Source organism: Lepisosteus platostomus, chromosome 10 (assembly GCF_059453375.1).
Source record: "Lepisosteus platostomus isolate fLepPlt1 chromosome 10, fLepPlt1.hap1, whole genome shotgun sequence".
Lineage (NCBI taxonomy): Eukaryota > Metazoa > Chordata > Actinopteri > Semionotiformes > Lepisosteidae > Lepisosteus > Lepisosteus platostomus.
Genome location: NC_142620.1, coordinates 7,029,475 through 7,045,097, shown reverse-complemented (window position 1 = coordinate 7,045,097; position 15,623 = coordinate 7,029,475). Strand labels below are relative to the sequence as shown.

General features: G+C 40.9%; 1 protein-coding gene across 1 annotated transcript in view; it reads left to right on the top strand.

The window, feature by feature from the left end:
• The first annotated feature begins 1,200 nt into the window (after positions 1 to 1,200).
• The window catches only part of rtn1a (reticulon 1a), a 61,141-nt gene continuing 46,718 nt past the window's right edge, over positions 1,201 to 15,623 (top strand). Inside the window, exons 1-2 of the mRNA XM_088647810.1 lie at positions 1,201 to 1,619; positions 12,769 to 12,807. Coding sequence (XP_088503936.1) covers positions 1,385 to 1,619; positions 12,769 to 12,807 — 274 coding nt within the window. The 5' untranslated portion in view covers positions 1,201 to 1,384. The remainder of the gene's footprint in view (positions 1,620 to 12,768; positions 12,808 to 15,623) is intronic.

Genomic DNA, 15,623 nt, shown 5'->3' with positions numbered 1-15,623 from the left:
AGTATTACACGGCCCCTGTCAAATATATTGGAAGTATTTTGTATTGGAGTATTTGCTCTCTTCTGTTACAGACTAGGCATTTTATCTACCAGCAATTTTTATGTAACAGTATTAAAAGTGATCGGGCGCAAACCCGCAGTGGTATTTTTGTGAGTCTGTGTGGAATGTTTACGTTGTTTTGTCTTTTGATTTTGCTGTTGGTAAAATACACAGAGGCAAAATCTTTTGGGCGAGGGGGAATACGGTACAGTATTTTGAAACGTCTGTGAGATTTGGGCTTGACTGCTCTCCTTAGGTGAGATGCTCCCGTGCAAATGTAAACACAAAACACTCAACTGAGACTGATTAGCTGTTTGAGGGCCCATGTGGAATCCAGTAGGCTCCCTACAGTGTACAAACATGAATTTCCCAGCTGTTATCTTCGATCCCCACAAGATGCCGCTGTAGAGCTTGCATCGTCCCATGCAATCACGAGCACACACCCAAAAATTGCTGGAAAAAGGGAGCTGGGCTTTCCGGCAAATTCCAGCTACGTTTCTGGAAATCTGCATTAAAAAGTTCGTGCGCATCTCTAAGGAACCCCGCAACACGGGTTCTCGGCTATGCTTTGAACTTCCGAGTTATTTCTTGGTTACTCTTCAATACAGAAAACCAGACCTTCGTCATTTCAATGATTTTTTAAATTAAATAACTACGACGACTTCCGATCCCAGCACACATCATATTTGCCGCCTGCCTCCGAATCGAAACTCACAGTTAACGCGTTTCAGTTTTTTTTTATAAGCCTGCTTATATCGGGAGGAGATGATAAAGCTGTCGTCACATATCTGTTCTGCGCCCATCACCTTTTTTTTTTACTTCTAACAATACCACATCCATACAGTTGTGAATGGAACTTGGGGTTGTTGTTGTTTTTTTAAAGAAAAACGATTAAAATGCAGTTAGCCCACACGCATATAAAGCGGTTTGAGGTAACTTGCAGAAAGACTTCGACCCAAGGAGAGAACTCTTAATTCGATCGGCTCCATCCTCTCCAGATGCAGCAGTGTAACACAGCGCACGGCTCTCCTTACGCCAAACGGTTAACAGACTGTTACTTTCCGTCCTAAATCCGTGCCTACCATAAGCCACAGATAGGGTGACGTCAGTGTCGAAACACTGAACTAAACAAGCCATTTTCACATGCGTAATGCTCGAGTAGAGTGCAAACCAGCTCTAAGACATTCACTAACAACTGCTGGCGTGCGGCACCCGTTTCGGCAGAGTGATTTATTTTTTTTCCTCCCCCTCTTCCTCCTCCTCCTCTCCCTCCCGTCCGTCCGTCCGTCCTCGACCCAGCTCTTTTCTTCGTTGTGAGGTCTCACACACACCCCACCAAGCCGGCATGTCTGCGAAGCCCAGCGAGGAGCCTGGTTCGGAGGGGACGTGGTTCGGGGAGGACCTCGACCAGCCCGATCGCTGCGGGGGGACCGTGCCCCGGTTCGGCGGGGCGGGTGCGGACCCGGGGGTGGACCAGAAGCAGGAGATCTGGAAGGATGATGCCAGCGAGCAGAAACAGCCACAGCAACCTGACGGCAGCCGGCAACAACCCCTTGTTGCCATGGAAACTGCATCTACAGGTAAAGGCTGGATGCAGGAAAAAATACTACGTGCTCAAAGCCAATTAGCCGGACAGTGCAATGTGTGGTATATATATATGTGTGTGTGTGTGTAGTTGAGTTTTTCAATGGCCTTTATATTTTAATGTTGAATATGACACGGATCTACAGCAGGAATTCTTCCTAGGGAAGTTAAAAAAGTGAACAAAAGACATTCGCCCGGGCACCTCTTGTCTGAGGAGCTGTCCCGGTTTTATGTCGCTAACGTTATTTCGTAAAAGTTAACTCGTCCGCACTTGAATCGTACCGTCGCGTTGAGTATTTTTAGTCAGGAGAAATGCGGCTTGCGTTTTCGAAACAGAAAGGGAATGTTTGAATTTTTTAGAAAGTCTTTTTAGAAAATGGCTGTCGTGCTCTCCAGTAAGTTTCACGATTTAAGGTGGTGGGTCTAGCCCGTCACGGCAAAAAAAAAATCGTAAAGTTGCGGTGTTTTCACCGTATAACAAAGTTTCTTATTTAAGGTGTCAGCAGTTTTCCGTTGCATTTCAGACCGCGTTTTTCTCAGATATTCTCAAACCTCCATTAGTATTGGAATCTGTGAGGTAAACGGATACAGGGAGAGAAAATATGATGACTAATAATCGTGGCCTAAACACGATTATTAATAATGTTTGTATTTGTCTTTTCTTCAAGCTCGAGTTATCACTCAGTGATGTGGAAATGCAGACGGCTGCTCACAATAAATCATCATCATAATTGTGTTTGCGTCGTGCCACCTCAAGATCTTTAGTTTTCGCCTGTCGGGGGCGGGGAGGGAAAGTTTTCCCACGGCGAGGTGACACGGATTTGCGACGTCCTGCGAGATTTTGAAGGGAACGGATGCAGTGAGTCCAGTTGTGCGTGGCAGGGCGTGTGTGAGCGTGGTTTCTCGGCTTATTGTGTGAGCTTGCAGCCCGGGTTTGGATAGGAGGTTCCTTAGAGTAGCGGCCCTGCCAGAGGGTGGAAAGTTCTTGACGGTCAGTCGGACGCAGCTCTCCTCATTTTAAAAAAGACATACGGCCTGGATTATCATTTTAAAGGCTCACAGGTCGCTCAGAGACACTCGGCGTGTCGGGACCCGGTTCGTCAGACCTGGGCTTCCAGTGTGCATTAAGAAGTGCCTTTTAATTAACATCCCATTCCTGAGTGGCAAATAGCTGCAGAAAAGATGATGTGACATCAACGTTTTTTTTTTTAATTTTACAAGCCCAATCATTTGCTAAGTTTGTTCATCTATGATGTGGGCACAATGAACCAACTGACAAAAACTAACAATAAAGGTTTCTAAAGAAATGTCTCCGTTTTTAAACCAGAGCTTGTTTTGTTATATGAGGATCTGCAACACAAATAAAAGGAACAGGAGCTTTTAAAGTGCATTAACCGAATCCCTTTGAATTATTCAGTCACATATAGCACAGTATATTCTTGAATGAAGTCCTGTAGATTTTTTCAGGTCCCCGTGTCATCTTCCTTCATTTTAGTTTTCTCAATTTCACAATTCTTTGAAATCGCAGTCCTGTGGCTTTCATTTTTCTAAGAAGGTCAAGAAATTATTAAAGAGGAAGCTTTAAAAATGGCACGCACATCCACAGTCCTCAGTCCCAGTGCTAGTACAGATAAAATATGCAAGCAAATGGAAAAGTTGATGTAGCTGTGTCACAGCCCCCCTTGTCTTCTGTGAGACAGGGAATGGGAAAGGGCAGCAAGGAGGCTGGGACTCTTGGGTAAATATTTTGGTGTTTGGAAATATATCAGGTCAAAGGACAGAGAGCTCATAATAGTGGAGAGATCTTCCGGAGCTCTGCAAATATCCAAACACAGGAGGAAGTAGTAGCCTCCCACAGTTTCCTCCTTTGCAGAAAAGGATTATTTTAATTGTTTTGCTCAGAAGAGGAGTGTAGTGCCTTTGCTGTTGTTCTCCCAGAAAATAGTCGGACAAAAGCACTAGCTGACAGAAACAGCAGGGATGATGCCAGCCTTCTTCACCTGGCACCGAAATAAAGGTACACATAGTGGGCATGTTGAATTACCCAACCCTGACATATGTCTGTTTGTACGTTTGATTGGACCTGACATCAATGAAAACCAGTAGCTGAAGCGGTTAGCTTATTCCTTGCTGGGAGCCTTAGTCTTAGGCATCTTTTTTGGGGGGCTAAGCTGTTATGCTGCGATGGAGTGGGGCCCCGTCTGGGGTGTACCCTGCCTTGCGCTTGTTTCCTGCTGGGTAGGGTTAGGGTTAATGACCAAAGTGGTTTGATAAATGACATGACATACACTGTTATGTATTGTAGTTACATGTTTTAAGAAATATGTAGTCATGAGAAATTTGACTTGTTTTTATTTGGTTATCTAAAATAGATTATTTTTTTATTGAGTATGATAAATTAGTAAACTTTTAGTAAACGTGTGATTTAGACTGTTCTAATGTGGGCATAGGTCATTATGTTTTATATAAGTCCAGCTCCAGCAACATGGCACAAATTAGTGCTGTCAGTCACTATAGCCTTCACTCAGCACGAATCTTGTCATTCTTACTTGACCACTTCAGAAGACTGAGGAGGAAAAAGGGATGTGAAAACATGCAGCACCTTTTACAGCCTACTAAATCATTCAATATGTTCCAGTTTCATTTCTGCATTTTTTCTACGTCTGGTACAGCATTAAGGGTGACCACTACTAAGAGTTTTAAATCTCTCCTAAACGTCCACAGTTCCGGTAATTCCATTTTTGAGTTTAAATATTGTGTAGCAGATGTACTTGCTATTTGATACAGTGAAAAAAACCGAATGCAAGTCACTGATCTTGGTAAAGATCACTGTCTTTTGTATGCATAACTTAGTTTTCCTTTTGTTGCTTAATATTACTTTGTTTGGTAGACATATATTTTTTCTTAGTTACTTTTTCATTATTTGTCTTACTTTAGTTTGGTGTGGCTTTACAATGAAATATAGATTTCAACACATCAAATATTCCAGGCCTTTAACAAGCCTGCTGGAAAGGATTGTTTGGACAAACTGGTCAATAGTGTAGTAGTTGAGCACAGGAGTCATTGACGTTTTATGGTTCAGAACTCTGAAGCCTCTATGGAAGTAAAAATAAAAGTTTATTAACATCTTCCTTTTAGTTCAGGATTCTGGTTTTCTTGGTTTAACAAGGGCTATTCACAGACAAGGTTTTTAAGTTTAGAATAGGAAGGGAGATACTGTAGATTCCCTAGAGACTTAATTACAGAGGGTAATTAGTTGGTCATTCTAACCTAATTTTCATTTTTGCATGTGTGTGTTGTGAGATAGAAATGTTTTAAAGCGTTCACCATGAATATATAGGTTGTTTCTGGCTGTTGCGACTAATGATTCCAAATAATTTAGCTTTAGGGAAGATTGAATGGGGTAACTGGTAGCCCATGGAAATGTAGTAACGAGTAGGAACTTGCGTTGGTATTAAATGCAATGTGAGCAATGTGCCAGAGCAACAAATGTTGGATGGTGACTGTACATCAGTCTTACTCAAGTGAAGATGCAAAGACACATTCCTGCTTTCTAAATGGCCATGCCTGCCAACAGTCAGGTGGTTTCCCTGTGTTAATTCAGTGGATTTTGGAGTAGTCCTGATGACAGGTGAGGTTCTCACTGTTAGTTCAGGAATTTTCTATCATGCTATGGGGCTCTCAGACGATTGTGAGCAGAATGGATCTCCTACTTCCTGATTTCAATATGGATGCAACAAAGATCCTACATAATATTGATATATTCCATGGATACACTTCAGGCTCCATTTACACACTGTCAGAAGTCTTTTAAATCTACATATATAGTTAATTTCTAAATTGTTTCTTTATTTGTGACTTTGCTCTTTCTGCGAATGCACTATTTTCAGGACCTGCTCTATGCTCATTTGGCTTTCTGTCTCCTGTCTGACACTTCGGCATAAGATTGTTTTTCACCAGTACCTCTCTGTATTTTATCAGCAAGGTCTCTATACAACCTGCGTATCCCTAAGCCTTGCATACTGATCAAAACTCTGATGTAACCTTTTTCCACACATCCTGTGGCTGGTACAGCAGTATCATCTGCATAATGATGCTTTGTACTATCTGGAATGTGGTGTGGACAGCAGCACCGTTTCCAGTCTGACCGTAATACACTGCAGTGATGGGACACAGCTGGCGGTTTATCTGAAGTCAGAAAACACTCTGAACCTGTCATGCTCAGCTGGGCTTTTCTTACCCAGGTTTGTACAGTAGGGTTGACTTGGCTTGGTTGTGCTGCATGGCAGTTTGTTGGATCAGTACACCATATGCATTTGAGCTTTGTGCGTTAGCTTGTCATACCTTATAGCAAAAGAGCAAATGCTGTCTGAAGGAAACTTACTGGCGACTTGGGCTTTAACACTCAGAAGACTGTCAAGTAAAGGTCAGACATTACAAAGTGTCTAAACTGCAACAACTGGGAACATGCTTGGAAAGACTGCAAAAGGTTCTTCCCACAGGCAGGCATTTCAGGTAACTGTGAATTGGCCCTGATCATGATATGAATCACACATGAGATTCTCTTGTCACTCACAGAGTTTTCCCTGTGTTTTTTGTGTGACAGTCAGTTATTGCTTTTTGTAAGATGTACATAGCTCTCTGAAGCTCACTGGTGCACAGGGGGTGCTAAACCTGTTAAATTATTTCAGTATATGCTTTCCCTCTGGAGCCCTTGAAACACTTTTTTTTTAGCTTTACTGACTTAAATAGTAAGGTCAATTCAACAACATAATGTATCTATGAATGACCTGTAAAAAGCAGGAAATTAAAACAAAATGTGCTTTAATATGCTTTCTTTAAATGTTACTAAGTTGTTCTGCATAGTTATTCAGACCCTTAGTGCAGGGGGTTCTCTAATCTTTTAAAAAGTCGTGGCCAAAATGTCTCTGAACATTTTAAAAGCTACCACATAAAAAATATTTTAGCACAATTCGTTATATACAGTATATTAAAAAAATTGGAGGATCATATGAAGTCAATATTCCTGGATTGTGATAAGACTTCAGAGAACTTAAGAAAGGATGCAAATGAGAGGACTCCATATGGCCTAATTAACTTGTTTGTTTGCATACTGTCTTTGAAAAAGTGTTAAAATCATCAAAAATGTACTTTCTGATTGTCTGAAGGAGTATGAAGGAGTATCTAATGCTGATGAAGTGTTACAGATCTAAATTGAGATCAATCATCAGTGTGAAGTGGCAGGCATATTTATGTGAAAATCTCACTTTATGCATTGTTAAAGAACTGATCTCCAGTGCTTCCTGTCACTCTGTCGATATTGTCTGACACTGTCAAACTTTGAGCTGAGTTGTTATTTATTCTTCGTCTGCGCTGCTTTAGTCTTTCAGCCTGACAGTCTCTTTGGATTCCAGAGAAATGTGGGAGGTGGGTCGTAGCTTCTAAAAAGAAGATGATAAGAAAGAAGGACAGAGTGCATCGCCAAAGCATGTACAGTAATAGTTTTCAGTTTCATTCAATTCATGTCAGTGTTGCTTTACAAAGCTAATGTAACACTTGGGTGGTGATAAGAGTTAGAGTGCATTGCATCATTTGCAGATTAGAGCCTGATCCCTTACCCATTAAATAAACATGGGTGTGCTTTTCTTTTCATTATGCAATGCAGAATGATGCTGTAATTTGTCATTGCCACTATGAATTGGCTGAAATGATCAGATCTGCATAATGTGGTTTGAGCTGGTTTGTCAGAAAATGCACGTGTGACTGTTTTGCAAGTGCCAGATTGTGCTGTCTCTCCCTTTTAGGCATCTCTTGATTTGGGAGTTGAATGCTTCTGCATTTATTACAGTGTTTTTCCCACTGTAGTTCCTTGACTTGTGCTATCCAGTACTGCCTATGTGTGGGCATGTACCTTGTAATTAATGCATCATGCACTTTGAGGAATAATAGCCCTCTGTGTTTGCTTCACACAATCTCATTGCACTTTTCACTCAAGATTCCTGCAGTTGGCAAAGCCAGTTACACCTGGTTTCAGGTGTGTTTCTGGGGTAATCTAGGTATTATGTATTTATATTTGAACCACTTTTCCATTCTTTACTCTGTTCACATTATTTTGAAAACAATAAAAGAGTAAGATCGTTTTTGCATTTCCACGTACAATTGTTCTTGTGCGGAGGACTTTTTTATTGAACCATTTTATCTCTGTCAGTTTGTTGCCTTAGCTTTCAAGCAAGGAACACTGCAAATGGAAAAATCTATTTTTGGACTGCAAAAACAGACTGATCGGTGGTGGTATATTCTGATTTAATTGGGTATCATAATTCTTTCAGAGCCAATTAGTGAGAGACTTTGAAGGTAGTGTACTTCATTCTTCTGCTCAGGAGTGACATCCTACTGCAGAAAGCTTTAGGAACAGGGATTTCCAGTAAACATTCAGGATGTTACCTCTCGGCCTTCTCAGTGTTAGAAAATAAACGTGTGTGAACTCATGGTAAATATATGCTAAGTTCTAAGTGTTTGCCAGCAGTTATATCAGGGGATGGATCAAATTGCTGGAAATCATACAGCCAGTTCCTTTATTGAGGTGCTTCTTATCTTTATGTATCAGGAGCTCATATTGACTGAATGTGTTTTCATGCTTTTTCCAGCAATTGTTCAGCATTTTTTACTTAAAGCCTAGATTGCTTTCATTGATGAAATAAAAATGGAAAAGCCCACGGTGAAATGACTGGAAGCAGTAATGCATCCCACATGTGCTGTGGTATATTTAACACAGTATTGGCGCCTGGGAAAAAACGTGCTCGCTGCTTCACTGATAAGTTGGAACTAAATTGATTTGTCAGTGACACTTTCTCCAGGTTTATCACCATCCATTCCTACTTCATTGGTCGTTCTACTGAACCGAACATATATAGGGTGCTGAATACCGATACACAAGCACCAGGTCATCTGCTTTGATGTCCGTGACTGCATGATGTTGTTGTTAAGGATGAAGCCTAAGAAGTAACCCGTGCTAGTGTCTAGGATAATGGATTGTTCTTTGGTGTCCACCCAAGCAGTATTGTATTGCATTGCATGACCTTGAGGATGCTGATGCGCCCTGATGTACCTGATACAATGAGATCATGTTAATATTGATAACAAAATACCTCTGACATTAATACGGTTTGCCATGGTAAAGAGTTTAAGGTGGTTTAACAGAGAGCCATTCTGAAGCAAATAAATAAGTTAATATGACTTAGTCTTAGTGTTTCCACTGCTCTGTGTAACGGAATTGTAATATATCACAGCTTGTATCTTTAAACAGATCAAAGGCACAGAAATGCAGTTTTTCAGTGTCATCTACTCATGCATTTGAAGAGAAGACCATAAGGTGTTTATAAAGCTATTTATTTCTTAGTTGGTTTAACTTGAGAGTGACCAAAAATAAATAGATATTCAGCTATATAGTGGAGCACTACAGTCTGTGTAAAGTAATATGTACATATTGCACACATAGATCTCCTTCGTATTGAACTCAGTGTAAAAATTAGTGGTTCAAGACATATCATCTCCCGATGTGATTGAACAGAATTCCTATCATTCTTAGTTTAAATCTTGTATTAAATATCTACACATCAATAAAGGAATAAAGGAACATGAAAAGTTCATTCCTGAACTCATGGTACAAGTCTACAAGGACACACAAATGCTTTTATTTAAGGCCTTTAATGGAAAATTCTAATTCTCTTTCCTGTAAGTTATTTTCTGAAGGGAGATTGGGATTGAATTGAAATTTGAGGGTTATATAAAACTGCATATTTCCATAAAGCTGAATTGTTTTAGTGTCTGTTGAAGAATTTTCAGAAACAAACTATTGCAAATTGTAAATAAGGTGAACTATCGAGTGAGGTTCTTTGTACCTATAATTAGACTTGATGAGACCTGAATAAAAGGGCGAGAAGAACAGTGAAGTCTGAAGCCTCACCTGTTGTTTTGCAGTCAACATGTGCACATGAAGTACCTCCTGGGCATGGCGGTCAGGTGTTCCTGTCATGCTGTGTTATTTCATTCACTGGGGGTGAGGAAAGCACTCTTGTTTGTGCATTGAGAGCAGAGCTTGCCTTGTGTGTGTATACACTTGGCTTTCTATGACAGATGCTAATCTCAAGCAGGGTAGTCCTGCGACCTGCATGCACAAAAGGCCAAGGTAGCCAGGAGGGGTAAAATCCAGGGGAGTTAATTCTTTGCCTTCCTGGTTTCTATTGGAAAAAATAAAAACACACTCAAAAACCCCATCAACCACGAGGATCATTTATGCTCTTTACGTGCTAAAGACTGATTTGTACCCATGTAAGAATGAGCAGAAACACCATTGCCACTAATCGCATCAGTTGCCTTACTAACACCTACTGTGTAGCCATTTACAAAGATTATTTCCCTTTGTAAATATCTATGGCCTCTAGGGGCAGGTCTGCTGTGATTGCATCCCCTTTCTTAAGCTGGCCTGCCACTCTCTCTGCCACAGAGCACAAGCAGTTTATCTGAACGCAAGTAAGGTCATTTGGAGGAAGGGCCAGTAGACTGGCGCATAATCGGAGAAATGGTAAAGATGTTTTCATTACCTAAGCAGATGTCAGAGCTTTGCTTTCATATCTTTCAAGCGGTTTCTTCTTTCGTTTACATGCCATAGCAGCTGAGTCTATGAATGTCTGTATGGAATAACTCCCTTCTTTAGGCCTGTACCTCTAAGGCACAATTCCGACACCTGTTAGCCTTTCTTAAAGGGCTAAAGTCTCTCATCCACTAAAATATATGCAAATAAGCAGAATTAAGGTTGAAAGTGTGTGCTCTTTAAATGTACATAGACACAGTCAAGGCCTTGTCACATATCATCATATGTGCAGTGATCACAAAAAAGGAAATGGTAGTCAGAAAACAGATCTTGTTGTGTGGACAGGCAGGTAGTAAACTCCCTTTACCACAGGTTCCCCTGGTCCACGTTTGGACATGCAGTAGCTGTGATTAAGGGACACACACTGCTCAGTGATAGCAGCAGGTGTTGATAATCCTTCCTGTATAACAGGGAGCTTTGGCCATCATTGACTGTGGCTATTGGGCTTGGGGAAAAGAATAAATATAATCAAGTGGAAATAAATGTACAGCAAGAGGCTGATTTTGGACAGGAGCTTCTGGGACAGACAGAGGACCCCGTTGTCTCTATGCGCTGACACCCTGAACTCCAAACTGCACAGCAGCTCTGCACATGATCAGGCCAGCTCCATAGAGTGTGAAGGGAGGACACACAAAATGTGAATTGGAAAAGAAGTGGGCAATGAACCTATGACATTAACCTCTGAGAATCTTTGAGAGATTCCATCTCTGAGAATGCAGCATGTCTTCCCAGTTTTCATCAAGCTGCCCCAAAGTACACAAGAGTTCTGAATGCTGATCACACAGACAGGAGTTTATAAGGGGCTCCTAAACATTGGAACATTTAAACGATTTTAACAAAGAAAGTATGTCTGTCTCATGTTGAGTTGTACTATTGTAGAACAATCTACAACCCTGCTATTTTCAGTCTTGAAACATTTATCCATTTAGGATGCGGGTGGTACAGTCTTTGCCAGTGCAGAAGTTTTATTCTTTTATTCTTGTTGGACTTTGAACAACACTAAACACTGATGGTAAGACCACAAAGTAAAGTGCACAGTGCACTTCCTTTTGGACGTCTGTTTACTTTAGGAAGTAAGGCACAGAAATGTTTTTTAGATTGAGGAAATGGTAATTAGTCATTGCACAATGGCTGTAGTCCTACTGACTACTGTTTGTTTTCTTATACAGTAGGACTGTTGTTTTCAATGTTTTAATTAAAATAGCCTTTCGAAGAAATCTCCTCCCATTTTAAATTGAATGTTTTAAAGCATGACAGTTCTTCTCCTGAGCATATTTCAGCCAGTGGTCCTATTTGATGCAGCTGAAGCAGGGGTGTGCAATACACTCTTCAGCCTTGGGTGTTCTTTAGCTTCTGTAACCTCAAGTAAGTTAAGGGATTCGGGATCGTTCATGTGGCTTGTGCTCGGAACATGGACTTATACTGGAATCGCTTTGAGCAGCCAGATCAGGTTTCTGATTCTCTTCCCGGGTCAACTTTTGTACCCATACAATTTCAAGACTCCCCCTGTACTTGTACCAAGTACCAAGAATATATCGGCAAAAAGAACTATGCACCTTAAAGACATACACAAGATTTTTAAGATCATTTCAATATATACTGTATTCATCCAAGGTGACGTAGAGGCATGTATATTGCTAAAATATAAAGGGATTTTGTTTCTTCATTGTTTCTTTCCTTGAGGTATTCTAGTAGATAGGAGTCCTCTGGGACAATGTTTGCCTGCTTCTGTGTGTCCTTGTAGTCTTGCTTCTCTCAGCCTTGTTTATCAACACCCTTGCGGTGCCTCACAGAGACATGAACAGAACATTGTGCACAAGAAGTAGCAACAGCGAGAGGCACAGACTCAACACAGACTGTGTCCTTCACTCAGGCCAGACTCAGGTCAATTAGCAGAGCTTCCCCTTTGCACTGATTGCAGCTTGCCATCTGGATATACTTTTCTGCCTCTGTTGGGTTCCAGACACCACAGAGGACTCAGGACTTCCTTTCTGGAAGACGAAAAGCCAACGCTAACCCTGGCATCTTTAGAAGCAGGAGACTTTCTCTCGTTTTTTTTTTCCACCAAGACAAAACAGGTGAAGCAGAGATGAGAAAAAAAATCGTTTCATTTCTGATCCACGGTGGTGTCCGTTGACAAAAGAAATCAGCTTTGAGCCGTGTGGCAACACAACTGTGCCAGCCCTGCATGTAGAGTGATTCGTCCTGGGCCATTTTGCCCAGGTACCTGACAGGGATTCTGGTGCTACTGATACTTGGCACCTTTTCCAGTGGCCTCTGAAAGAGCAAGGCTGAGGGCCAGGGGGATATTACTGTAAGTGCAGGGCATCGAGGAGCTGTTCCACCTCAGCTCATAGATCATACGGAAAAAGAAACGAACGTGGAGTTGCAGCCAGTACTGTAACATGCTTCAATTCTGTGCAACAACTGCTATACCTACAATGTCTGCAAGGATACGTTTTCTAATTTTTGTCTCCTTTTTTCATTTTCAGGGGGAAATTCATCAGTGTTTGGGAAATCAACAGCACGAGGTAAATTTTAAGATGATGTTGTCTGATCTGTAATGCCTGTTTTTTTTTTAATCTAATGTGAAACTTAATTACTGTGGTTGCGTAACGAAATAAATCTGGCGACCCATTAGCAATTGGCACTTGTCATAAAGAGGTGGGATGAATCAAGCTGGCTGCTATTTTTAATCTGGACCCATAGAAGTACCACTTTCAAATATCATCAGTTCTGATTTTTTAAAAATTCATCTTTGCCATAGAACTCATGGAAGAATTAGCTGTATAATTTAGGCGTTGCAGATTTGAGTGCACAGATATCCAAGAACTGTTCTTCTGGAACTGTAATTGTTTTAATCCACAAAGAGAATTAACATGTGTTGTGTGTGCACAAGCTTAAGCTCAGCGCTTAAATTTATGTTTGTTTAAAAAAAGCATTGCTCATGAGAACATTATGAATTATTTTTTTTGCATCTTTCCTCATTCTTTTAGTGTTTATTTTTTATGTACTGTATTTGTGCCTAAACTATTGTTTAGATGTGCTGAGATTAAATATACCCAGTCATGTTAGGAATTAGATTAAATTGTACAGTAACATCCTCTGGATGAATTGTCCTCAGTTTGGCTGTTTTACTGTACAGCAGGAGCCCCTATACAGCAGGTTTTGTGGCTAACCTTTAGTTCATCAATTTTAAGCAGACAGTTTCACTGTGATCAATTAAACAGGTGATTTGTTAACATTGGTAATTTAGAAATCATTTGGAATGAAAATCAATCTAAAAGCATCGGAGCTGCCTTTACTAAACAAATGACTTGCTTAATCAATCGATCAATAATGAGTTGGGAGTGTACCCAAATGGGAAACAGTTCACAAAAACGAAAGAAGGGGCCCAGTTTCCCCCAAAGTATCAACAGAGGAAATAAAAACAGCAAATCCACAAACTGCACACTCTACCCAGACAGGTGCTGTCTGGATGAGCTGAGAACAAGTCATTATTCACTCATCATTTGTTACTGGTTTTACATTTTCCTGCTCCTTCTGATTCTTGTCAGGACTCCAGTATTGTATATGTTAGTTTCTGAACTGCACAAAGTCATGTGCTGCACTGTGATAAATCTGGGGCCTTCACTGGAGCATTAATTAACCTTGATTTGATCACCTCATCTTTTGAGCATCAGTCCCTGCAGGTCGAGTGGAATGCTCAAGGTTTGATATGCTGAGTTGCACAAAAAAGAAAGGACTAAGCTCCAGTAAGTGCTTTTAGTGCTGCCCAGGAAGCATCTGGGTTACATCTATGTTTTTAAAATAATGTTAATGAAATTAAAAAAAAAAAATGAAGCTTGTCTTTTGTGTTTGTGTGGCTGGAGCAGGGCTGTGGAAGACCACTCTCCACCGTTTGCAAGACTTCCTGTAAAAGGAGACATAATACCGAGGCACTTTCCAAAAATAACTTTGTTGAGCAAGGAAGCACTTGCATGTTCCTGTAGAAGAGAGAGAGCTTTTTATATTCCCAGTCCCCAGACAGATCTATGGTCTTATTGCTCAGATGATGGAATTGCAGAGCAATGTGCTGCCTTAAGTGCTGCCTGAGTGCACTCTTCACCCGTGCTCCGAGGTACACTGGCAGCTGATCGGAAACTGCCTTTGTCCTGTAAGACCTTTGGGTAATTAGCTGATGAGGAACGAGAGCTGCACGCAGAAAAAAACAATGAAGCTGCATGTTGGTTTTCCATTAATAAAGTAAAGTGCACAATAGTCCAGTTTACCTTTTAACTATAAATGTATAATTTTGTTTCCAAAACTAGTGCTTATTATTTAAATAATTTTACAATTATTTGTTTACTTAACGTATTAGTACTCAATGAATAATACTGAGTTTATAGTGTCAAGAGGACAGCACTGTATTCTAAAGCCCTGTATGGCAGATAAGATGAAGTACCATATTTCTATCAGTTCTTTGCAGGTGTAATGGTAGAAATTAATCACGGTATGTCATTGAAGAAAGTGCTTTCTTTGAAACCTGCTGAAGCTACTCAAAAAAGACTAAGGCATATTGAGACTGTCATCACATTCCTACCTTCTGCTCATCTCAGAACTTTTTTTTTCCGTACATTTCGGAAACGTCTTTCGGGCCTCAGTTAGCACTGTAAGAGCTGCCCTGGTGAATTAACTCTGAATCCCTGGAACGAACTGTGTTTGTATGCAGCTCACTCAGGAGCTGTTGGGATAGCACTCAAACTATCTATCCAGCAATAATCCAGCATAAGCCCACAACAAACACCTGCATGATAATGTACTGTATATGGTTCTGTACTTGTGTAACCAATCAGTAGACCCTAATGAATCTACATAGTGAATAGTCACAGCCAGTGCAGTGTAGCCATTCTCTATGACTAGAGCTTGGATTGCCGGTCTAGTAGACGTTAGTGGAGCAACAGAAAGGTAATAAACAAGAGGGGGTCGTTTTGCCCATCTAGCTTGTTTGGTTGCTGGAAGTTAACTGCACTGAGTATTAATGTCTAGTGAGAAGACAGGCTATTATTTTCAACAACATGGTTGCGTACAGTAGCTTGTTTCCGGCTCCCACATCCCCTTGTGTATGTTCTGGATCCTGTTATCAGTTTTAAATACACTTCTCGTTTTCTGGTTTCCTGCCCTGGTTTGTGTTTCTCTGTTGACCTTGAAGAGGTCCACAGAGTGGGCTCGCTCAGTGCTTTGTGGCCTTGTTAAAGTGAGCGGGCACATGTTTCTTAGTTCGTTTTATTTCCAGGCAGTTAGATGGCAAGAAAGGAAACCCCACAGCTGTAACGATTAAAGCTGAGCTGAGCTGATCTGCACACCA